The sequence below is a fragment of the Lepisma saccharinum genome, chromosome 18 (assembly GCF_977018435.1).
Source record: "Lepisma saccharinum chromosome 18, izLepSacc3.1, whole genome shotgun sequence".
In the NCBI taxonomy this organism is placed as follows: domain Eukaryota; kingdom Metazoa; phylum Arthropoda; class Insecta; order Zygentoma; family Lepismatidae; genus Lepisma; species Lepisma saccharinum.
Genome location: NC_139246.1, coordinates 35,762,468 through 35,786,909, shown reverse-complemented (window position 1 = coordinate 35,786,909; position 24,442 = coordinate 35,762,468). Strand labels below are relative to the sequence as shown.

The following is a 24,442-nucleotide window of genomic DNA, read 5'->3' as shown; positions in this document are numbered from 1 at the left end:
ATTCCATGTGTTCCGTCACTGACCGTGCTTTTGTACGAGTGAGTATATGAAAACTAGGCAAGGGACAGATTAATCTGTACTCTATAGGTAGGGGTATGCATATTTCGTTTTTGACAAAACAACAAAATATCAAAAAACCCATTGTAGTGTTAATTTTTCCTGTTTTTCAAAGGTGTGTGATGCATTTTGCTACCATGTTTTGTCACGATATAATGGGAAATGAACTGCAAAATGCGAAATAAACTCTTAAAACACGACATTTAGGGTTTATTTACCGATGCGACACTGGAATGGGGGACTGAAGTTAAACAAAGAATGGAAGGTGTTAGAAAGAGTGGAAAGGACAAGAGAGAAAGAGGAGAGAAGAATGAAGCAAATAGAGCGTGAGATAGTCCAACCACATTCTCTTTCAGGTTAAACTACAGTTGACAAGGGAAAGCCACCTGCTAGATTGTTCCAGAACTACTTTCTAATAGTCTGGAGGGGAGTATTTTTGTGTGTATATATATCGTCCTGTTGTGTACCTTGTTACATTTGTGCTTGGTACAGAGTCTGAAGAAGACCTTGCTAGAAGGTTGAAACATTAAGTTTAGTTTGTTTTATGATAAAATAAATTTCTGCCTTGGTCAGCATATTGAGTTTTTCATATCATGGAAACAAGGCTTAATGGTGTTATAGATGGAGGGATTACGTTGAGATGGACCTAAAGGAAATTGTAGGGATGGAAAAGAGTGGATAAATCTTGCTCAGGATAGGAACAGATGGAAGGCCTGTATTGCTTCAGCCATAAACCCTCAGGTTTAAGAAGGCTAGAGAGTCAGTTGCATGAATACAAATATTAGGGCAGGCCTAGAATTTAGCTTACTATCGAAACCCACTGAAATGCACACGCATCATGAATCTAACTCCAGACCCTTTCATTACAAGGCTACAGATTTGAATATGTTTTCATAATTAGTCTCAGATTTCAAGAAAACTAAATGTTTATTTGTAAATGTGATAATTTTTTTTGTATACATGAATCAATTTCTTTGATTTTTCCATATGATTTCTTCAGGATATAAACAGCTTAATGCAGATGTATATGATGTATTGTAGCTTTTCTACTCTTGTTGATAATCGTTGCTATAGTGATTTTGATGAATTGCCAAAACTGATGAAAGTAAATCCCAAAAATCAGCCCAGGTTGATTTTATAATTCTGAACTACTTATGCGCATGCATTTTTTTCATCATTCAATGTCCATCATGTATGTATGCACATACTGAAGTCATGCTAATTATTTACCACATGTTGCATGGCATCTTATGACCATGGATGGTTGATCAGTGTAGTTTTGAAGATACCATTTCTCTGAAAATTGTACTTGGTGCAACTTTAAACTGTGCTAATTACTTTTCATGAATCTTCGAACTAATTTCCACAACGATTTCGAGAATTCTGAAAGACTTGATAATGCTTCTATAAAACTTGTGAAAATTTTTTCACGATAGGAACTGTTGCTCAAAGATTCAGCACAGCACCCCTGTTGAAACAAATTTGGCGAACCACTAAACATGGTAACCAGCTTATAATGCATTCATTGGTTTGTGTATTGTGAAGGTTATCAGCACTATCCCCTGCCCAGCTCATTCCTAAAATATGCATGTTGCAAACATGAGAATATGGACAATATTGCACTACTACTACTAAAAAAAAAGGCAATCACCACTCCTTAGACCAAAATGACAATCCACAAGGCAACACTTGTCACTTAAAAATAAACCTAAAGAAATAAGTCCATCCTTTCATACTGAAGTCATACAAGAAGCTGCACATGTTGCTTGACACTCAATACTGTGCATTGTCATGTCAATCTGGTGGTTGCGTATGGATGCCCTTTTTTATAGGTCTGAAAGCTCCCCTATTGTCATATCCCCCCACTTTTGTGTGTCACGAGTCACATATGTTAAGAATAGCTGTCTTGGTGGGTGAGTGTATTTATTTCTTTGAGAAAATTTCAGATATAGGGTCCATGTATAGGATGTGGCCGCTGAAAATGTGAGTCCTGGCCTGAGCATGGATGTTTCTTTGCAATTGTCACTTCATCTATCATCCTCATTGTTGTGATTACCCCCCCCCCCCCCCCAGGCAGAGTGGTTAGCACATAACGCTATGATGCTAGGGGTCCTGGGTTCAAATCCTGGCCTGGGTATGGATGTTTGTGAGTGTCCATTCATCAATTTCATCATATCACTCGTCCCCATCTTCGCAAATTAGCGAAAACTGGCAGTGAAGTAAAATAAAGCAAATCAATCAATCAGTCATTGTTGTGATTAGTCAAAAGTGGCAGAAAAGCAACACAAAATCAGAAAAATTACCATTTTATAAAATATCAAACTGTGTTGGTGCAAATTTATATGAAGACATCCGTAACACTGTATTTAGGCATTTCTCAGTTAGAAATAAATGTTACTGTATTCCTTGTAGGTTCTTCCAGATGGCGAACACGACCTAGATAGAGCACAGAAGGTGACTGAGACTGTTTTGGCTGCGGTCTACAAGGCCCTGAACGACCATCATGTTTACCTTGAGGGAACGTTGCTGAAGCCTAACATGGTGACTGCCGGCCAGTCTAACACCACCAAGTACGCTCCTGAGGACATCGCCAAGGCAACTGTCACGGCCCTACAGAGGACTGTGCCGGCTGCTGTACCAGGTGAGAGACGGACCTAGTGTTGTAATTAGTGGTGTAAATGAATAAACATCAAATTCTCATTGGAATGCAGGTTTTTTAAGTCGGGAACTGAAATTAAAGTCTTGATGCTTTGCGCAAATATGTTGTCAGTTCATAGATATGCATTTTTTATTTTACAAACACTTCAAAACATTCTTGTTAAAATACTCTTATTTGCAAGAAGAATGCTCAGGTAATTGGGAATATTCATCCTTGAACTATATATAAACAACCAAAGAATCCTCCTTACTGGACTGTATTGACCCCCCTCAAAAACTGATTTTGAAAATATCAAAATTTTTACCAATATGCAATCATTGTATTATCTTAGACAATGTAAACTTCGACCTCCTGGGCTCCAGACCAATATTATGGAATTGCAAAGGTGCAATATCATCTGTCAACCAGTCACTTTGTCTGTTAAACATTAAACATCATTCCCTAAAAGCAAAACATTTATTGACTACATATTAACAACTAACCCATAAAAAATGCTAAATTATGAACAATTCCCAGTTATATAGAGACTTCTCTGTTCTATTCTATGAAAACTCATCAATATAACATCGTATTTAATGATATAGTTATTCGGAGATAGTTCACATTTCATTTTTCTGTGCACTTTTTCACAATCTCTTTCACCACCAGACAGGTGGCGAAATCGATCGCGAACAAAAAGTGCGTGGAAAAATGAAACTTGAACTCATTAGAATGCATAAATATAAGCCAAAAATAATCTTGTTCAGAGATTTTAAATAGCTTGACATTCAAACCCTGGATGTTGAAGCAGGAAATATGCCATAACTCATCACTTCTTTTCAAACAGAAAGTGGTATTTTCTAAATTTCCTCATCACACACATTTCCAACAAGCAACCAGCTGTAAAAAGTAAGTTCTGAGACACACCTCCCAGCTGTCCTGCAGGAATGTAGTATTTAGGCAGTAAGTTCATGCTCAAAGCAATCTATACATGATTCTTTTGAGGAATCTGCACATGCAGGAAGTAAGAGAAAGTTTTCATTTGCGAGACTACTATTAAACTATAGATAGGAGCCAAAATTGCTATAGAACAAACTTAAAATATTCAGTATTAGGAAAATATATATGATAGAAATAATAGGAATTTCCACCTAACAACTAAATTTACATTTATAAAACCTATCAGACATAAAACCTAAATTAAGAAATGTACAATCTACTCCATAATGTCCATAGATCTAACAATAGTTTCAATTTTTCTTTACAAGGCATGCATAGTTCCAAACCACAATCAATAAAATAAAACTCAATGCAACTGGAGTACATGAAATACAGGGTGATCCGTTCGAGAAAAGTAAACAGTTACATACAAGAGGTAATGTATGTATCTCCGAGCAGCTTGTTGTAATATAAGCGGAAAGGATGTAAGTTTCGAATGAGGGGAGGTTTAGAGACTTCAGCCACATGGCAGTGCTAATGTGCATGGTAACAAAAGAGGTGGTCACGTCATAACAGCACACACAGTATGTCGTATAGTATGTTGCATTTTCGAGTATTACATGCATGCTACTGCCACCACACAGCTGAAGACTGTAAACATCCACTCACTCGAAACTTACATCCTTTCAGCTTATTACAACAAACTGCTCAGATATCTACATTAACCTCTTGTAGATAACGGTTTATTTTTCTGACATCTCAAACAGATCACCCTGTATCTATTAATATGTTGAAATATATTTGTACCTACAACTGAGGACATAAACACATCCCTGTACACTGGCGTATTTCCAAGCATGTGGAAATTCACTCATGTACTGCCCTCTTGACTAAAATCGCCAACCTAGTAAACACAGAATATTTTCAACCAATTAGCATTCTCCCCACTTCGTCAAAAGTTTTCGAACACATTATGAATGAGTAAATTTTTCACTGCATACAATTGAAGAAATTGTTAACACCTGACAGTCCTGTTTCCACCCGCAACATAGCACAAGCACAGCACTGATAATGTGGGGGGGATGTTAGGTCAATGATGAATAAGACTTACCTTGCAATCAGCGGCGGCTTCTCCTTAGGTGGCAAAGTTGCACAACGACCACATATTTCGGGACTTGCACAGATAAATATTAAACTTACTTGTAGTGAATAATAGTTACATGATTTAATCATTACGGCTAGGAAGTTGACAACAAATCATCTCTGTGTGGTCTAAGGTGCTGTGCTTTGGGACGGCATGGGTTCAGTCTCTGGGTTGTAGGCCTGTGTATAGGACTGGTGGCAACCCACAATCGTGAGGAAATTGGGGAGCATAACCCGGTCATAAAAATCTCCTATAATGGCTGGGGGTTCAACATGATGACCCCACGTCACCCCATTACGGGTTGAAGATCTCCACACCTCTGGGTAGGATTGAGAAAGGGAGTCTGGCACCCTGGGCCTAGGCCCTTCGAGGGCTGTCGAGCCAATGCTATACCTGATATCAGTGAGTTTCCCTTCAATTAGAACTAGAAAACAATATTTTTATTTTACATTTTTGGCCTCTTTTTGGCTTTTAGGAAATTTTTCAGTATTTTTTGCCATTTTTCATTGATTTTTTCTTAGTTTTTGAGGTTTTTTGCCTCCCTTGTCGTGGATTTTAAATAATTTGCTAGCATAAATTACATATTTAAATTTCCTGCCATGGTGCTTGAGGCAAGTTTGCCATTAATCTAAAATACGGTCAATGGAAATGTACAAATGTATTGAAATGTTTTGGCAATTCATTAAATAATTTATTTTCCCTCCAGCAAACTTAAAATACTTTGTACGAAGCCTACTTTGAGGTTCCCTTGGTGGTCTCTATTATCGCTTTAATCTGTGGTTTGAAAGTAAAATTAGTCACAATATTTAAAAAAACCTAATCTGATGTACGTGAAACAACCATATCAGGGTTGCTACGCGACTGGAAAACCTGGAAAACAGGGAAAAGTCGGGGAATTTGGTTGGTCAGGGAATAGTCAGGGAATTTTGCATATTTTCTGGAATTTACGCGCATTTTGGAGTTGCAGGAGAACCAGTTACAAAATGAACGAACGGTTCATTTCCACTTCCGAATTCAGTTTTTGTGATACCAGTTCTCCCAAAAGATTCAGTTCAGAAACTTGTTCCTCTCGTCATTATGACTTTGAGTCTGGTACGTACAAAATTATGGTTCCTTTGCATTTCGATTCTATATTTATTCACTCTCGGATCTAGGTTCTTGGATCCGTTCATTTTGCAAATCGTTCTTGTGAACCTGTTCAAGACCGGAATTTGGAGAGGCCTGAGATTTTTCCTTAGAGAAGAAGCTATTCAAGATGAAACCTATGCACCAGCCATCCTCAGAATTTCTTGCGGAGAAAATGTTGCTTTAGCTTTGTGTGTGGTGATTACATTTCCTTTCTGCAAGAACACACCCGTTCGGAACCCGTTCTCTTTTGATACGTGAAGCGGAGCAGGTTGGTGTTCGGACAGTTCATTGGTTTTGGATCTACAATAACTTTATACGCCTTGAACCAAAGACAATGTAATACTTTCTGCCTTGAAGAGCAGAATTTCACGTAAACTGGTTGTGGTTGACGTCACTCTGGACGGGTGCGGATGCCTAGTAAAAACAAAGGGACTCACTACTTCGTTCTCCCCGTGAACCCGTTCTGTGAATTTGAGTACTGTTTGACCAGCGATCCGAGAGCTCCAGTTGGCAAAGTGCCAAGAAAAAGGGGAAGTTGGCGATAGGAAGGCAGGCGCGAGAACGCCGCTCGCGGTTGCACGTTGAACAGTGTTACCAATCTGCGAGGATGCTTATCCACCAGAACATAAGTAACGAAAACCGAGGGACATGCACAACCATTTCCTTTGTCAATTTTAGGTTCACTGTTGGTATTGAAGAGTTGAATCTCGATTAGTGTTATTGTGCTGTGCTATTTTTTATATATAATATAAAGACCTTGGGAGTAAAACGTCGCAGTGAATGAATGGATGTCTAAACACTGCAGGCAAAAGTGACAACATCGCTTTACGGAAAAACAGGTGGTGGCCATGGACGTCCGCAGGATTTTTTCCAGGGAGGGGCAAGGAAGGTTTTTTCAAAGGGGGGCAAACAAGGCACATTTTCTCCAAAAATAGTGCTGTTCCCTAAAAACGCATTGCTTAAATTTGAATTTATGGTGATCATGCAATAGTTAACACATATTATTGTGGCTAAAATGAAATTATATGTTCGAAATACATAATTTTTGGATGACTTTCATTTTTCAGGGGCGGCGTCCCCCCTTGCCCCCCCCCCCCCCCTTCCGGATGCCCATAGTGTTGGCTCGAAACCAGATACGGGTCCAGTCGGCTTCCTCTGGGGTTGGGTCAAAGATGCCGAACTGGCGCTACGTTCAAGACTTCAGCTTTTGCAAATACGCCTCTCCACGGCCAAAGCACTTCCAATATCTTGTGTCAATATTCTCCGGTTGGCAACATTGCTCTCTCTCCCCACGTGACACTCGCGCTGCTCGCGTTTCAGAGAAGCGGTTCCGCAAACTCCCCCAATTTACGACTGGACTCTTCTACTTCGGGCATGCGCAGAAAACTCGAGAGAGCTCTTGGATCTCTGGTCAAACAGTACTTCATTTGCGACTCATTCAGAAGCAACCTGATCAACTAGTTCATTTACTCGTTGTCGTAGTTTTTCCATTACAGAGATGTGTTACACCCTAGAAATTAGTGATTTTATGCAGTATCGTGACGTCATTATTCGAATATGCACGTGTTTTGTACATGTAGAATGAATTTATTTTTTAAAAACTGGTGCGAAATAGAGGAATTAAACGTACGCTGGTCACACATCTTTGTTAGGTTAGGAATGTTGGTTTGATGCCGATAGTAATTTTAGGTATTTTTTGCGTGTAGAATGAAATTATGCTGAAAAGTGGTGAAAATGGGCCCAAGTTCCTTTTGTTTTATTACGATTTCATCATACTACAAATGCAAATTTTACATGGTTCGATTTCGATTTAGTATGTCTGTTAACACATACTGCAGAGTTCTAGCGATTACTTAAGATTTTGTCAATATATGCTTTTGTGGTTAGGTTAGGAAGGTCAGGTTTGGTTGTCTTAGAATTAAAATAAAGACCCTGAATGTACTCTACTAAGGTTCCGATTTATTTCTACATTCATTGCAAATAGTTTATAATACTTACTGTGGTAAAAATTTACTATCCTTCGGACACCTCTATTTTTTTGGTTTCGTCAATTTTTGACATTGATACTTACGTATCTGCTTCGCGGAACATTCCTGAAGGTGTATTAACGTTGTTTTGATGAAATTAATTGCAATTTTTCACATTACCAGAACGTCTTTCTGGTAGGTGTTTTCCCTTGCCTGAGACACAATATCGCGAGTACACCTTCCTACATAATTGCGCGTCCGGCTTCTCTTTTGCCAAATTTTTGACATTCAAACTTACGTATCTGCTTCGCGGAACATTCCTGAACGTGTATTGACGTTGGTTTGATGAAACTAAGAGCAATTTTTCACCTTACGACTACTTCTTCCTCCTACCTTTCCGTTTGCCTCACACACAACATGGCGCGCACACCTTCGTAAATAATAACGCATAGGAATGACGCATCGGCCTTGTTTTTTCTCGATTTTCAATGGTTATGCAGTGTTTCAACCTTCGGAACCCAAGAAATGCCCGTCAACAAACTTAATCAGATCTATTTCTTTTTAACTTTATTTTTCGCGTTCTGACACCAAATTTTAACTATGTATCCCAACCTAACTCAACTAACCTATCCACGCACCAATGGTTCGTGGGGCTAGCGCCAATGGTTTGTGGGGCTAGCACCAATGGTTTGTGGGGCTAGCGCCAATGGTTCGTGGGGCTAGCGCCAATGGTTCGTGGGGCTTTCTTTTTCACTATTGAAACCTTTGCGTGGCCTACTAACCTATCCATGCGCCAATGGTTCATGGGGCTAGCGCCAATGGTTCGTGGGGCTTTCTTTTTCACTATTGAAACCTTTGCGTTGCCTACTAACCTATCCACGCGCCAATGGTTCGTGGGGCTAGCGCCAATGGTTCGTGGGGCTTTCTTTTTCACTATTGAAACCTTTGCGTGGCCTACTAACCTATCCACGCGCCAATGGTTCGTGGGGCTAGCGCCAATGGTTTGTGGGGCTAGCGCCAATGGTTCGTGGGGCTATCTTTTTCACTATTGAAACCTTTGCGTGGCCTACTAACCTATCCACGCGCCAATGGTTCGTGGGGCTAGCGCCAATGGTTCGTGGGGCTAACTTTTTCACTATTGAAACCTTTGCGTGGCCTACTAACCTATCCACGCGCCAATGGTTTGTGGGGCTAGCGCCAATGGTTTGTGGGGCTAGCGCCAATGGTTTGTGGGGCTAGCGCCAATGGTTTGTGGGGCTAGCGCCAATGGTTTGTGGGGCTAGCGCCAATGGTTTGTGGGGCTAGCGCCAATGGTTTGTGGGGCTAGCGCCAATGGTTTGTGGGGCTAGCGCCAATGGTTTGTGGGGCTAGCGCCAATGGTTTGTGGGGCTAGCGCCAATGGTTTGTGGGGCTAGCGCCAATGGTTTGTGGGGCTAGCGCCAATGGTTTGTGGGGCTAGCGCCAATGGTTTGTGGGGCTAGCGCCAATGGTTTGTGGGGCTAGCGCCAATGGTTTGTGGGGCTAGCGCCAATGGTTTGTGGGGCTAGCGCCAATGGTTTGTGGGGCTAGCGCCAATGGTTTGTGGGGCTAGCGCCAATGGTTTGTGGGGCTAGCGCCAATGGTTCGTGGGGCTATCTTTTTCACTATTGAAACCTTTGCGTGGCCTACTAACCTATCCACGTGCCAATGGTTTGTCCACACCCGGCACAAACTTTACAACACACCCACCACACGTCATTCTCCAAACCCTCGATCCACAGTTCCAACTCTCGTCGCAAACGCAGGGAGTTCGAAACACTGGATACCAACAAAACACAATCACGACACGTCATGATAGTCATGACGGTGTACGAAGGTGATGGTGTACGAAGGTGTACGAACGTGATGGTGTCGGAAGATGTACGCGCCAAACGCTATCTCCGTCGGAGAATTAATTTTCAACGAAGAACATGAATTTCAGCTCTGAAACATTCCCAAATCACACAAAACACCTTCCCGATGTTCGACAATGCTACAGGAACTTATTACGGTAAGTAGTTTCTTCTCTACAAATAAATAAATGTGTCCGAAGGATAGTAAATTAGTACGCTTGTCAACCGGAGAATACCTTGTCCGTGGAAAGTGTGTATGATTGCGTAGGGCGTTTTGAAGTTTTCTTTTCAACATAAATAACTTATTTCGAATCCGAACAGTGCTCATTATTTTAAGGAAAGTTCAAATTTTGTGTCACAATGATTGCCAAAATTCTATGATAATTAGTCTTCCTGCTAGGAAAATTTGAAAAAATCATAAAACATTTGGAACTGTTACCTTTTAATAGACAGATGTCTATGTTTTCCCGTAATATAAAATTGGTTCCAGCATGTGGAAAACTCAAGTAATGGAGATCTTTGATTCCAAAGTATGGCCCACGTATATATTTTTTTTTTTTTGGTGTTTGGTGGGTCACCAGCCCCATTCACATTCTGAATTTCCGAAATATGTACTATTTACAATAAATTAAATAATATAATCATTAAACTTATTGCATATTTTCTAAAGGTACATGACCTAATTTTCTGTTGTTTCATATTTGTATTGATATAATTGAGGTTGTGTTGTATACAGGTTACATTGTACAACTTTGATATATGCCACATTTTTTTATTGATATTTTTACACCACTTTAATTGTAATGACTTAGTGAAAATGCAGAAGTACAATAGTTTTTTATTTTTTCATTGAATAGCATTGTATTAATCACTTGGTAAATTTTCACTAATAATTGTGTATATTCATATTCATAATAATTAACGTGCCTGCATATTTTATTGAAAAACATGAGGTTCAGAAGCAAAAATCATGACGACAAACATGTCTGGAAAAATTTCATTTCTGGTCTGGAAAACCTGGAAAAGTCAGGGAATTTCATAATCAAAAAATCGTAGCTACCCTGCATATTTTCAGATTCTGGTCGACTACTGTATCATGGAAGGTCCACTCTCAAAGAAGATGAATGACATACAGAAAAAACCTTGTGTATTTTATGTAACCTTGGAGTAAAAATAAAGAAAACTCCATTAGCACTTAATTGCTTTTATCCCTTTGCATCAGTAGTTTAAACCACCAAACAACTGGTTTTATTGAATTATTCACTACTGTCTTGTAATTTATGTAAAAATCCAGCTTTCATTTTTAGAGCAAAAAAATATTTTTAGGTAATTTTTTAAGAATTTGAAGATCATTCCTCAGGTCATTTTTTGACATTTTTTAGGTCCTCAACTTCCAAGCCCTAGTAATCATAAAGCAAAATATTTCCTGAGTATTGTCTTGAAAATTTACTCTTTTGAGAATGCTGAAATCAATGAATTTATTACAGGAATCACCTTCTTGTCTGGTGGCCAGTCCGAAGAGGAGGCCTCCGTGCATCTGGATGCCATCAACAAGTTCCCTGGCAAGAAGCCCTGGGCACTCACCTTCAGCTATGGTCGTGCCTTGCAGGTGAGTTTCATATATCATCAATTCTTTTATATGTTCTAATGGGTCACAGTTTGAATGGTCTTGAATTTTCCGGCCCTCTTTCAAAGTCTATTTGCTATGGGTGACACAAATACCGTATTTACTCATGTATAATGCACACTTTTTTCAAAAATTTTGGCCCGCAAAAACTGGTGCGTATTGTACATGGATTAAATCGGACAGCCAACATGAAACCATACAGGATCATTCCATGATTTTCTTGACACTTGCATTGATTTTTCATGTTTACGGAACCCTATATATATATATATGTTATATATCATTGGAAAACTTAAATCCTGCAGTTTCTGAATATGGCAACAGTATTCCATTGAAGATAGTGACACTAATGTGAAATGCGGTTGAAATAAGCTCATCACAAAATCAAGGAACATTCTGATTTGTATGGTACTTTGGATGAAAGAAAAGATAAGGAAATAGAAAACAATAATTAAAAATCATTACTGGCCAAATAATATTATATATATATGAAGTGCATAAATGCCTTAATGGAAGAAAGCTTGTGCTAACTGCTAGTTTGAGGGTCCTGAATGTGCCTCCTATAAATGTTACGTTAATCACAAAAAAAAAGTATTTATTTTGGAGTTTCTTTGAGAAAAAGTAAAAAGGAAATTAGCAAAACCATGTATAAAAGTTTGAAAGCCATTTCAACACCAAGAAAAGCAGTGCCATTCTGATGAATTTCGAGCATGCACCTCCAGTCACATGGGATGCGTATCAATGGTATTTGCTGGGTGAGAAATAATAGAAAATAGCTTCCTGGGCACTGCAAATCCATAACGTAATTGTTATCTCTTTTCTTTACAGAATAAATAAGTTAAAGAGCGAAAGCATTCGAAAGATAAAAACACAGTGCAGGGAGAGGGAGGAGGTGGCGTGGGTTTGGGACTTATTGTTTACACAAGAGAATATTCTCGTCTTGGTCCACATAGCAACAGGTGACTCATTGAATAGGTATGATGTCATTCACTCTTGATCGGCATAACAACAGCTTTACAACCTACAACTAAGAAAGCCATTTCTTGAAACTGGATTGTACTGTGCATTATACAGGGTGGGGCAAAAAAAAATGTTACCACCGAAAGGGAAACTTACACATTTAACATACCCCTTCAACCTGTGAACCACAAATGTGAATACATTTGAGCATTCTGTCAACCATTGAGTTCATGACCCTTGAACACATGTCTTATAGTATGGAGCATATCGCTGTCGAAATTCTTTGTTTAAGACTGTATATCGTGGAAAGGCCTTTTCTGAATTCGCCTTCCTTCTGCTGGTAGTGCGCACAGCGTTTACACCCAGATGTTTTGTCCAGGCCCACTTCGCAGGGCTCCTCAAGAACATGCCTCCTCCGGTACACAGGCAGTTAGTGATTGACAGGTCGTAAAACTTTTGTCATTTCTTTCCTCATACATGTCTTTGTTGCGTAAACACTCTCCTTTACCATCCCCCATAACCAGAAATCGCACTGGCTGAGGTCTGGTGATATTGCTGCCCGTGGTAGTGGACCATGCCGACCAATCAATCGTTGCCCGAATGTCCTGTCGAGGTAACCACGAACATCCACGTGATAGCATCTTGTTGAAAGTAGCCACATGCAAGAATGGCTAATGGAAGGTTGTTTACCACGTAATGAGTTAACATAGCCAAATAGGAGGCGCCAGTGACCGTTGCAGTGTTAAAAAAAATAGGGGCCCACTATTCCCAACTTTGAAACACCACACCATACATTTATCTTCGGGGAGTCCCGTATGTGTTCCCTCACTACATGTGGATGTTCAGTAGCCCAAGTCACACAGTTGTTTGTTAACGCGACCACTCACATGAAATGTTGCCTCGTCGGAGAAGAAAAACAGCACAGATGGATCGATTCTTGTGATTTCCACTAACAGTTCTGCCATTTTTACACGAGCGATTTTATCGGTGTCAGTAAGTGCTTGCACAATTTGGATGTGATATGGTTTTAATCCCAAATCATGGTGCATGATTCGTCGAAGAGATCGTTGAGATATTCCTGTTTCACATTTTAACAGAGAAAGTGACTTTTTTGGGCTATTCAACGTGGCTTCTTGCACCTTTGACGTGCTCACTTCTCACACTTCTGGGTCGTCCACTGTTCCCTTTGTAATTATTTGCCACCGAACCAGTTTGTTCAGGTTTTTCATACACTTGCCGAATGGTTAATCTACTTGGGGGGGGGTCTTTGGTATACCACATTCTAAACTTGTTTCTCACTACTATGGGTGATTGATACACTTCCATCCATGCTGCGATCTTCCTTCGTTGCTCCATACCTAATCGTGTGGCCATATTTTATCTGAAAAGAAACAGGAAAACACCATATGAATGGAAACAGGAAACATTATTTTGCACCACCCTGTATACGAGATATAGTTGTTTGTCACTTTCCTTATCAAAACCAGGGTACGCATTATACATGCACGTGCATTATACATGTGTAAATACGGTAATTACAGTTAATCCTAAGAGCTGAATGCTCATGAGTTATGAGTTGTTGTTTTTTTAATCCAATTTATGCACGGATAGGCTAATCAGGGCTGGAACTACAGTTTGAAGTGGGATCAAAACCACTGTGGCCCTACACTGGGTATAAAACCTTAAGTCTCTTGATTACAAGATGGCACTGTGGCATGTTCATGAATTGTTCATATATATTTATACTCTTTCTTTCATTTTCACAAAAGATCAGATTTTTGTTCAGCCATAAAAAAAGGTGCTGGTTCAACAGAGTTATAAATATATAAGAATAATCTCATTACAGCTGCTGGATTTTTGCCTATTCCTTAAACCCAGGAAATTTTTTCCCACCAGAAATTGCCTCTGTGCCATGCTGGATCTATTATCTGTATGAAATTTGAAAATATGTAATGTCTGAAACTAAGAATGCTAGAGTTACAAATCATACTTAATTTGTTCGACATAGATCAAGCTGTAAGCTCATAAATAGAACTCGATTCCCTGGTGAGTATAAATAGGATAGGATGTGCCATTTTTCAAAGGTACCTAAACAATTCCTTGAAGAGAAAACAGTTTTAAAAAAGTTGTTTGCGTTGGTCTTCTACATGCCGTGAAAGTGGACGTTATAAGCTTGTATTCATAAGCATCAAGTTGATTCTTTTAAAATTATTTCAAGCAAATGCATCTGCTGTCTGAAAATTTGCATTGTGGCTACATGCTTTTACATTTTTTTTCCAGGCTTCTGTATTGAGAGCTTGGGGAGGTAAGGATGAAAATGTCAAGGCTGGACAAGATGAACTTATCAAGAGAGCAAAGGTAAGGTTGGGTTAATGAATTTCAGGCAGGTATTAGCTTGTTGCCTGCAGGGCTAGTCATAACTTGCAATTTATTACCCTAGTTAAAGCATGGCATGATTTAATTTTTCAGTCAGTGTTTTTGCACATGCCTAAAGGCCCTTGGTTGTTTAAACATTTCATTCATAATTAACAATAAACAAAATAATAATTCTTTCCTATTTAATTTTCTGCAAACAAAATGTAGCATATTTTTTTACTCAAATTGGCTATTATTTGTGCCTTGTTACTTAGACACAGTTGACACACTTCTATCTTTCTTATAACTTGCTTCAGTTCTCAATTAACTTACCTGCATAGGAAATGTACTTTAAATAATTTCACTATAATATTCATAATAACACATTTCTTGATGAAATTAATACTGGTAGTAAAACATTAATTTACACTGGTTTATTACTTACTCAATTACAGTATGAAAGTAATCACTCTTAAGCACCAATTATAATTATTCATTCTATTGATAGTGAACAAATATACCTTTGCTGAGTTCTGCTTCAGCAAAGGTATATTTTTGCACATATAACCTGTACTAAATGCAATATTCCACATTCAGGCAAATAACAAGAGAAACAAAATGGAGAATTGAATTGTATCCATGGATACGAAAATTGCACAATAATTCAAAATTCTGCTTCATGTCAGTTACGTACAATAATTGTTGCTTCACTTAATTTTTTTTCCTTATTTTAGTTTAATTTTCATTTGGGAAGTGGAAGGAGGAAAACAAAGGGGGGGTTAATGGATGATGAGAATAAAAGAATTCTATCTATCATTGTAAAATTTAAGTCAGTCAAATCAGGATGCAAACATAAAACTACACACAGCATGAAAATTAAAGATCACAATGTACTATTGTTTTCGTGGGCATTTTTAACTTTGTGCAACAAAAGTTATTTTGACACATTCAAATTAACATTAAAACCATGTGTATTAACTATTTAATATCATAAACATTGCAATATTACAAGTGCTGATGTTTCATAGACTTACTGTTCATATTATCACTCCGGTAAATGGATGTAGAAATGGTTTATTTACAAGTCAAGATCGCAACATGCAGGGACACAAGATAAAAGTACTGTAAAGAAGTGGAACCCCAATTTTACATTTGCCTAATTTTTAGGCCTCATGGTTACAATAAAGTAAAATGTTATAAAATTTTCTCAGAATATATGTTCTTTAGACATAGTCCCCTAAAAACATGTACAAACAGAAGATCTGGAAACTACAATTAGCAAGGTTTGGTCTTTTGCCGCAGTATGTAGTTGGACTCCCCTTATAGTATAGTGGCTATCACTGTCACCTTATAAACAGTTCTCAAGGTCAATTCCCTGCTGGAAGCACACTGCAGCATCCTTTGTATCCCACTTTATGCTCAGACAGGGGGGTGGGTGCAGTTAAAGTTGAAACAAACAGTAGTATGGAGCTTTCAATGCCATTTTGTCTGATACAAACAAACAAAAAGTACATGAAGTGCCATCACGTGTAATCAGAAGGAATGTGCAATTTATATTAGTGAATAAAATGTCATACAGCACAAGAATAGTGCAAGTACTGCACACATTTATTCAAGAATATTGGTGCAAATTGATAAGTTGAGTGAAAATGGCTTTTTTGATTTGAAACCACCTTGGTGTACACTGAAATCATTGGAACGTTGAATTGGTACTAGCATGTGGTTTCACCTCCATTTCCATTTGAAATGATATTGTATCTAAAAATGGGGTGTAAGGGGTGACCTTGCACTTAGTACACCCAACTGTCAACCTCACTTCCATGTAGTACACCCTGGATTGAATTTTGCAGACAAACAAGGCTCTGGCCCTATGGCCAGTATAATTCTGTGTGTTGTCCTGTTTTTTGTCCTTATGTGTGCTGAGTGCCCGTTTACAGCCTCAGCTTTTAACGGAAGTCAGAATATTTTAAGTTTTTAGTTATGCAATGTTAAAGTTGTTATTTGTAATGATATGGGGCTGGACCCCGTATAATGTGACAAGTGCAAAATAGCCTAAGTGCTGACGCACCCAAAATTTTAAAACCAAATTGAAATGTATCTAAAAATCTGGTATCAGGCACATTTGTGATACTGCAAAAAAATGTTATTTCCGGATTGATTCTGATCCGTTAATTTATTCAACCCTGATATAAACTGTTTTTGCCAAGAGAATAGTTTCATGTAATGTGAAGGACATTTAAAGTCTCAATTTCCTTGTATGTGGTACTTGCACTAAAAGTGTAATAACAAAAGCATGATTGTTGCAAATATAAATGTGTGATTTTTGTATGTTTTAATTTGCACGGCTTCTGATGTTTTTGAATTTCAGGCCAATGGCTTAGCTTGCCAGGGCAAATATGCCCCTGGAAGCATCAAGAGTCTAGCAGCTGATAAATCGAACTTTGTGAAAGTTCATGCTTACTAGAAACCTCTGTGCATGGCTTATTTACCCTCCAGTAAATGGTTTGTTTAGTTTTAGTTCTGCTACTCTCCTTATCATTTACATAACAGTAATGGTAATAATTAGCATGTCAAGTAAAAGTGCAATTGTTCTCGGTGCGTAAAGTTTGCAACAAAAGACTATGTGTGAATGGACATGTGCCCACCATTTGAGACATTATGCTCATAAAACTACACCTCATGTTTTTGGTTCGGTGCTACTTTTAACTGTTTTCTGCAGTAATTTATATTGCCAATGCATAAACAAAGCAATGGTAGCATAGTCCCCCCCCTCCTTCCCCAGGCTATGTCTCCTTGTTGTTCTCCTGGAAGAGATGAGGTGAGAGGGGAATAGAAGACAAGAAAGAAGTTTATTTCTGTCTTGGGCTGTATGCTTTGCTTCATACCTGTGATGAGCCATTAAATGTTTTGTTCCATCTAATACAGAGTGACAAATTCCCCAGGGAATAGAAAATTATGGGGGGTGTGCAGCACGGGATTTTTTTTTTTGTTTTGCACAGAATCTGAATGGCAAATGAAAAATATCCGTACAATATTGGTAATGGGTAATATTTGCCATTTTTGAATGAAATATGAAAATTTTTGAGACAGGAAATGTTCGGAATTCCCTGATAGTCAAAATCATAAATTCATTTTTTTTTTTTCTGGAATAGAAACTGACATGTTCAAGAAAATTCCAGACTAGTTGGATATAATTTCCTGAAAACAGGTTTAAGAGATTTTGCTGCTTGATCATCCCTGTACTGATATTTGGGGCCCTTCATACCATTAATAAATTGTGTCAAAATAGTAATAAAGCATGTCTGTATTTTAACTGCAGAAAGCAGATGTAAAGAATCAGGGTGGCTACTCGCTGGGAATTTACGTGAATTATAGGCTCCGGGAATTATGTGTGAATTCTATGGGATTTTTTTTTGGTTAAAAATTGCAACTTTTATTAATCCAATCGCATTGAATTTATACATATTTATTAATGATCTGAGGCAAGTTTTTCAGTTTTTTTTTTTATTGAGGAAGGAAAATAAAAGAAAGCTGTGTGAAAAATAAAACACAATTATCTCAATTCGTTTGCTTTGTTAGTGTCCTTTGCAGAACAATCTATCTGACAGACAAGAGATTATTATACAGTGGACTCTTTTTAATTCGAACTCTAAGGGGCTACAAAAAAAATTCGAATTAACCAGAATATAATAAAAAAACACACCAATGAAATAACACATTGTATTAAACATAAAACTACATTGATACGCAAACAGTACACCTTACCTTACAACTGCTATGTTTTATCCATATCTCCATCCAGGAACAGTACACTTATTGGAATATTCACATCACATTATTGTTTGAATGACTTTAAAACACACACTTTCTCTTTCGCACGCACTTCAATTTTCTTATCTAATGTTACTACTGTACACACACACCAAGTTTCGACATTGTGACTCCACTAAAACTCGCAGACAAATGACCCATTCTGTCCGGCTATCTTCTCCCATCTCAACTTGTTTCTGAGAGGGTGAAGGTCACATTCCTACAAACAAAAGCTCTGGGGATTCCCGCTGCCTTCTCTTATCTGCCATCGGCACATCTGTTAACCATAAAAACAACCTTTTCAAGAAAAGGGGGGCAAGTCATCTGTTGGAATTTCTTATGTAGCAACCACTTTGGTCTTTCTTGGAAAGATTTATGTTAAATTATTGGAAACCTGACTTCGAATTATCCAAATTTAACCTTCAAAATTCGAATTAAGTAGTCATTTTTAACATTGTTTTAGATAGGGGTTTAAAGGAGAATGTGCTTTTGTTCGAATTATCCAAGAGCGAATTAAAGAGCGCACTGTATCTTGAAGTTGATAGTTAAATTTGAGTTTGAAATTCGTACACAGTTGACAATTTTTCATTGATTAATGTATCCCGTAACATTTGTGAGTTGTTTGTAATGTACATTTAGAGTCTGAGCATGTAAAATGGCAAATGTAAACTACGCACCTTAAATTAAATATTTTAAATATATATATATCATTTAATTGAATTGAATGTTAATATATTTGTGTGTGTGTGTTGGGGGGGGGGGGGGGGGGTGAGAGGAGGTAATACGTAAGGCTGAAATAGAGAAAACATTTTTGTACCCTTGAATTTTTGTAAAGGTCACTTTGAAAACCAGGAATGGAATTGAATTTTATCATGGTTCTTGTGTAGTCACCCTGAGAATGCACGTTTCATGTATGATAAATGTAACCCTATCACATTGGACAATCATTAAGGGTGTATGTGTATGATGTGTACCACCAGGCCCGTAGCCAGGATTTTTTTGAGGGAGGGGCCAGACCCGAACATGTTTATATATGTGTATAAGGTAGGTCACCCAAAGTTTGCCACTTCAAAAAACTTTTCAAGAGACGTATAAACATTTTATGGGAATAAAAAATAGCATAACAATGCTAATGTCTTAGAGCATCTAAAAATATATTGCAAGAAACATGCTTCCCTTTCTCGTACAAAAATGGCAAAAGGAGTGGAGGGCTGTACGTTTTGGGTGCCAAAACTGGGAGCAAGAACAATCTATCTGCTTGCTTGACATGCTATGTAATTTTCCTAGTATAGTGTGTGCTTAATTTATACTTTGTGATTTAGCATATGCAAGTATTTTTTTGTAGATTATTTTATGCAGGTTAGATCTGTAAGTCAAATGCCTACCCTACTGCACTACAGCTTGCAATGACAGGCTTCTTCACTAGTTTAAAAATTGCAATTAATACAATAACCTTGCTTTTCTTAAAATTATTGCATATCTGCTAGTTTGTCACATCAGTTTTCTCCGTATTCATATGATTTAAAAAGTTTTAACCTGCAAGATATCCTCAACACATACATGTCAATTTATTTCAACAAGGAGCAAGATAAATTGAAAATTAAGATTTGCAAGGAATTTGGGGTGATCAATGTGAATTAGATTTTTATAATTCTCATTGGTTGACAAGAAATGGTGCCATTTGCATAGAAAAACAAGATCCTGAGTGTCATGGAATGCTGCACAGAAGCTTTAAGTAGCCGAAAAAAGTTAGTATTATGGAATTTTCAGACCAAAGGGACAAGTATCACATGACCAGGACTTCATCAGTGACGACAGAATTTCTATTCATCCTTGGGGGAAGGATACACCATGGAAAGGGGATAGGGTGGAAAATTAATGTTACCACATAATTATATATTACACATATATATTTAATTTCAGTCACAGTAAATTGTTAATTATTGGAAGGGTGTTTCGGGAACATAACTTCAAAACGAAAGAAGTGTTTTTTGAGTGGTAACACTATTATGGGGGAAATATGCTTAGATTGCCCCCATGGCAAAAAAATACATTACTTACCCTTCCCTGAAAAAATCCTGCAGAGGAACCGAGACACACAGTAGCAAATCAATATACTGGAAATAAGTGCTCACTTATCTTTCTGTGAAGCTGACTTTTATGGTGTTCTATTAATTAGGATGGCCGGAAAATGTCACCAACCAACCAGTGGTGGTGATTGGGGTGGCAGTTCCCCCCTCCCCCCCCCACACTACAGCCTCTCTATGCTAATGTTTGCCTTCCAAGAGAAGGTAAACTGTCCTTGCCTCCCACCTTTTTAACCATCAATTGACACCACTGCAAGCAACAGTTCAACAAGTTCCAAGATGATGGTGGCATATTAATATATTATTATTATATATAATATATATTAATTTTATTCATTACTGTTCATAAATATACAGTAGTTTGCTCATATATGCTAGATAGTGCTGACATCAGACATTTTGCTTTTGAATTACATTAACTTCGGCATGTAAATGTTATGCTTTGACACAAATATTGAAGACTGGTTTTGAACCCAGCTCTCTAATCTTTATGGCTGCTAGGCTCCCCCCTCCCCCCCCCACCCCAAGGCATGTCCCATAGTCATGTCTGGCATCCAGGAGGAATTTGAAAGTAATCGTAAATGTCCTAGATTTTGAGCATCATGTAACATGGAAGAAAATTAATCTTTCATTTGGAGAAACAGAAAATTACAAATGGAAATCAGAAAATATGTCTCCTGATAAAAGTGCATTTGAAAACACAGTTGGTTGTTTAGGAACACACACAGATGTACTATGTAGAAATGTGAGTGAAAATGCAGGACTCAAACTAAGGTTTCTGGCATACTAGTATTGCTCTACCAACTGACTCCTACTGAGTTAGCCCTGGTTTCCCCACGCATTTTGCTGTTTTACAGTTGTGAAAATAGTTTGTGATACTGCAATGGAGTCTTTGGCTTTGATGTTGCTGGGACAATGTATCCAAGGCAACAGACCCCCATTGTGGTACCTCAGAGACCATTTCACAGAAATAAAATGGTGAAGCAAAGAATCAAGGTTATTAGAATTATATAAGGTTGGGTCATAAGCTTGTTTACTCAAAATGCATGTGATCTGATGACGAATCATGGGATCAAGTGAATCTAACCCCTGAAAGTTCACATAAAAGTGTTGCATTATCCACATATATAAAAAAGAGCACAACGTGAAAACTTGAAATGGAGCACAGAAATGCTTATATCTTGATGTGACAGTTCATTTGTGTTTCGTAATTACTAAAAATCTTCAGAGGTTTTCACTTCAAGGGGCTTGAAATTGCTGATTTTCAGATTTAAATGGAAGCTATCTAATGTGCAATCAGAGGCCATGCTTCAGCATTTCAGATCTGCAGAATGAATTTTTTGTGCCAGTCTCTTACACAAATAGTGATAAACATTAAACAAAATAACGTGCAAAGGCCAGTTTTTAAACTGAAAAGCAATTATAAGTTGTTAAAGCAGTATATTTTGATTCCTAGTTCAAACTTCAAAACAGTATAAAGTATATGTATATTCGATTCATAACTCATATATATCTTGTATTGGCAAATTAGTCCAGTGGTATCGTTTTTGCTTCACAATCTGATGGTTGTAAAATTGAATCCAGTAGCGAATTTTTTTTTCTTATTTGTATTTTTCTGATTCTGATTATCTTCGTCACTTTAATTGTATCGCATAACATGATATTTTCATGAAACATTGTATGATTCACTTAATTTGCAAATATGTGTTTATTTTAGTGAAAACTGGTAGAAATAATTACGTGATAATTTATGAATAATTTGTATCATGATTAGCAAGTACATCCATTTTAAAATGATCATTACTTATTTATTGAATCATAAAATAAATAACATTACGTAATTGTGAAATTAAAACCTCATCATATCTAAAAAAAAAAAACAGTGATGGTTTAGAAGTCAATCTTTGAACATTACTAATGTTTTTACTTATTTTCTGTTGTCATAAAAGAGCGTTAATTTCTTTCCTTTGACGTAGAAGACTTTCAAAATTGTGATTCATGTGAATTAGGAAAGTTTGTGATTTTTTAGTATTAAAGCAGCATATTCCATGTCAACGATTCATAAGCTGTTTTTGTACATGAGAAAAGTTGTATTGTGCTTATAAATATACTAAGCTGTTTAGTTAATATGGTTACGTTATAATACTACTAGTTTCTGCCGTTGAGGTCCAAAGATACAAACAACAAACATTTTGTACAGTAATGTTCCAAAGGATTAGTCTCCTTTGTGACCAGTGAATTCGTGCTTGCAAGCGTAAAGATGGTAGCAACATAAATAATAATATTCAATAACACATGGCACGACAGCCCTCGAAGGGCCTTAGCCTATCTCTCGACTGCCAGTCTCCCTCCTACAATCCTACCTAGAGGTGTGGAGATCTTCAACCAGTAATGGGATGACGTGGGGTCAGCACGTCGAACCCTCAGCCGTCATAGGAGATTTCCCAGACTGGGTTACGCTACTCACTCATAGCTTCCCAATTTCCTCACGATGGTGGGTTGCCACTGGTCCTATACACAGGTCAAGAAACTGGAGACTGAACCCAGGCGGACTCAAATCCATGCCATCCAGCAGTCGGAGTCCAAAGTACAGCGCCTTAGAGGAGGACCTAGCAATATAAAACATGCAAAAATGCGTATAGTTTATATTTCAATGCAGAAGACTGTGCGGGGTCCACTAGCATACACAGGATTTTTTCGGAAGGGCTGGAATTGTAAAGATGTAATTCTAGGAGGCAGGATACAACATGAAAATAGTTCATTTTAAAAGTTGTTCCAAGACAATAATGGTTGGTTATCTGGTGTCATTTTAAGGGGACTGCATTTATCACTTTGTTTTTCTTTAATTTTACACAGTTGTTTAATTACATACACAATATATGACACCCCTTGAAGGAATGGTTAGCACATCACGCTACGATGCCAGGGTTCCTGAGCATGGTTGTTTGAGTGTCCATTCATCAATTTAATCATATCACGACTCATCTCAATCTTCGCAATAAGCAAAAGTGGCAGTAAAGCGAAGTAAAATAAACTAAATCAATCAATCAAAATTTCGAAGGGGGACTATAGCCCCATCAGTTCCCCTCTTCGTACACCAGTGGCGGAATCTAAAAGTCTTGGAGCCTAAGATGATTTTAAAATTGATTGCAGGGTCAAGAAACACCTTCTGTAAATAAGACTTGTTCACCTTCCATTATGACCATAATTATGTGTCCACAGGAAATGCGAACAGCATTGACTCCACGTAGCTACGAATTACTGATATTAATTATTTGAATTATCAGTCCTTTGATTTTCTTGGGGGGGAATATATAGAGAGATAAATATATATATATATACAGTCTCAAAATCTCTCGAAAGGTTTGGTTTCATTTTCATCTCAAGTTCTAAAATATAATCGCAACTAGTTTCAAAATTCGAGATGAGACTGAGAGATAATACAGAAATTTCTCTAGTCTCCTCATCTCCAATTTCAACAAACTCTCAATCTGCTAATAAGCACCCTTTGACAAAATTAATAAGGTTAAGTTATGGGGAAGGGGGGGAATGGGTGATAATATAATTTAGAGAAGCACTTAAGGCTAAGCTGGGCCATTGGTTGACGTCAACAAAGTCATTTTATTAGTGTTCTTTTGGCGTTTTGTATGATGAGTCTATTCACAAAATATTAACAAGATCATTGTGCATTAACTAAATTTTGAATACAACATATAAATGAACCTAGTCACTTCCAAATTCATTCTGTAATTTTTTAATAACTTCTTCCCCTATTAAGCTCTCCTTTTCTTCGATAGTTTAATCGGTATTTGACCTACAGCTTAAATTAGGATATAAACCTTTGAATTGAATTCAGGTC

General features: G+C 37.7%; 1 protein-coding gene across 5 annotated transcripts in view; it reads left to right on the top strand.

Annotated features, from left to right (window-relative positions):
- Positions 1 to 24,442, top strand: part of LOC146002524 (fructose-bisphosphate aldolase-like) — a 205,290-nt gene that overhangs the window by 178,396 nt on the left and 2,452 nt on the right. For 4 of the 5 annotated variants that reach the window (XM_083140430.1, XM_083140434.1, XM_083140432.1 and 1 more), the window contains exons 5-7: positions 2,470 to 2,698; positions 11,232 to 11,353; positions 14,612 to 14,689. In XM_083140430.1, coding sequence (XP_082996556.1) covers positions 2,470 to 2,698; positions 11,232 to 11,353; positions 14,612 to 14,689 — 429 coding nt within the window. Of the gene's footprint in view, positions 1 to 2,469; positions 2,699 to 11,231; positions 11,354 to 14,611; positions 14,690 to 17,054; positions 17,189 to 24,442 lie in introns of all 5 variants that reach the window. The other variant, XM_083140431.1, reaches the window with a different exon arrangement.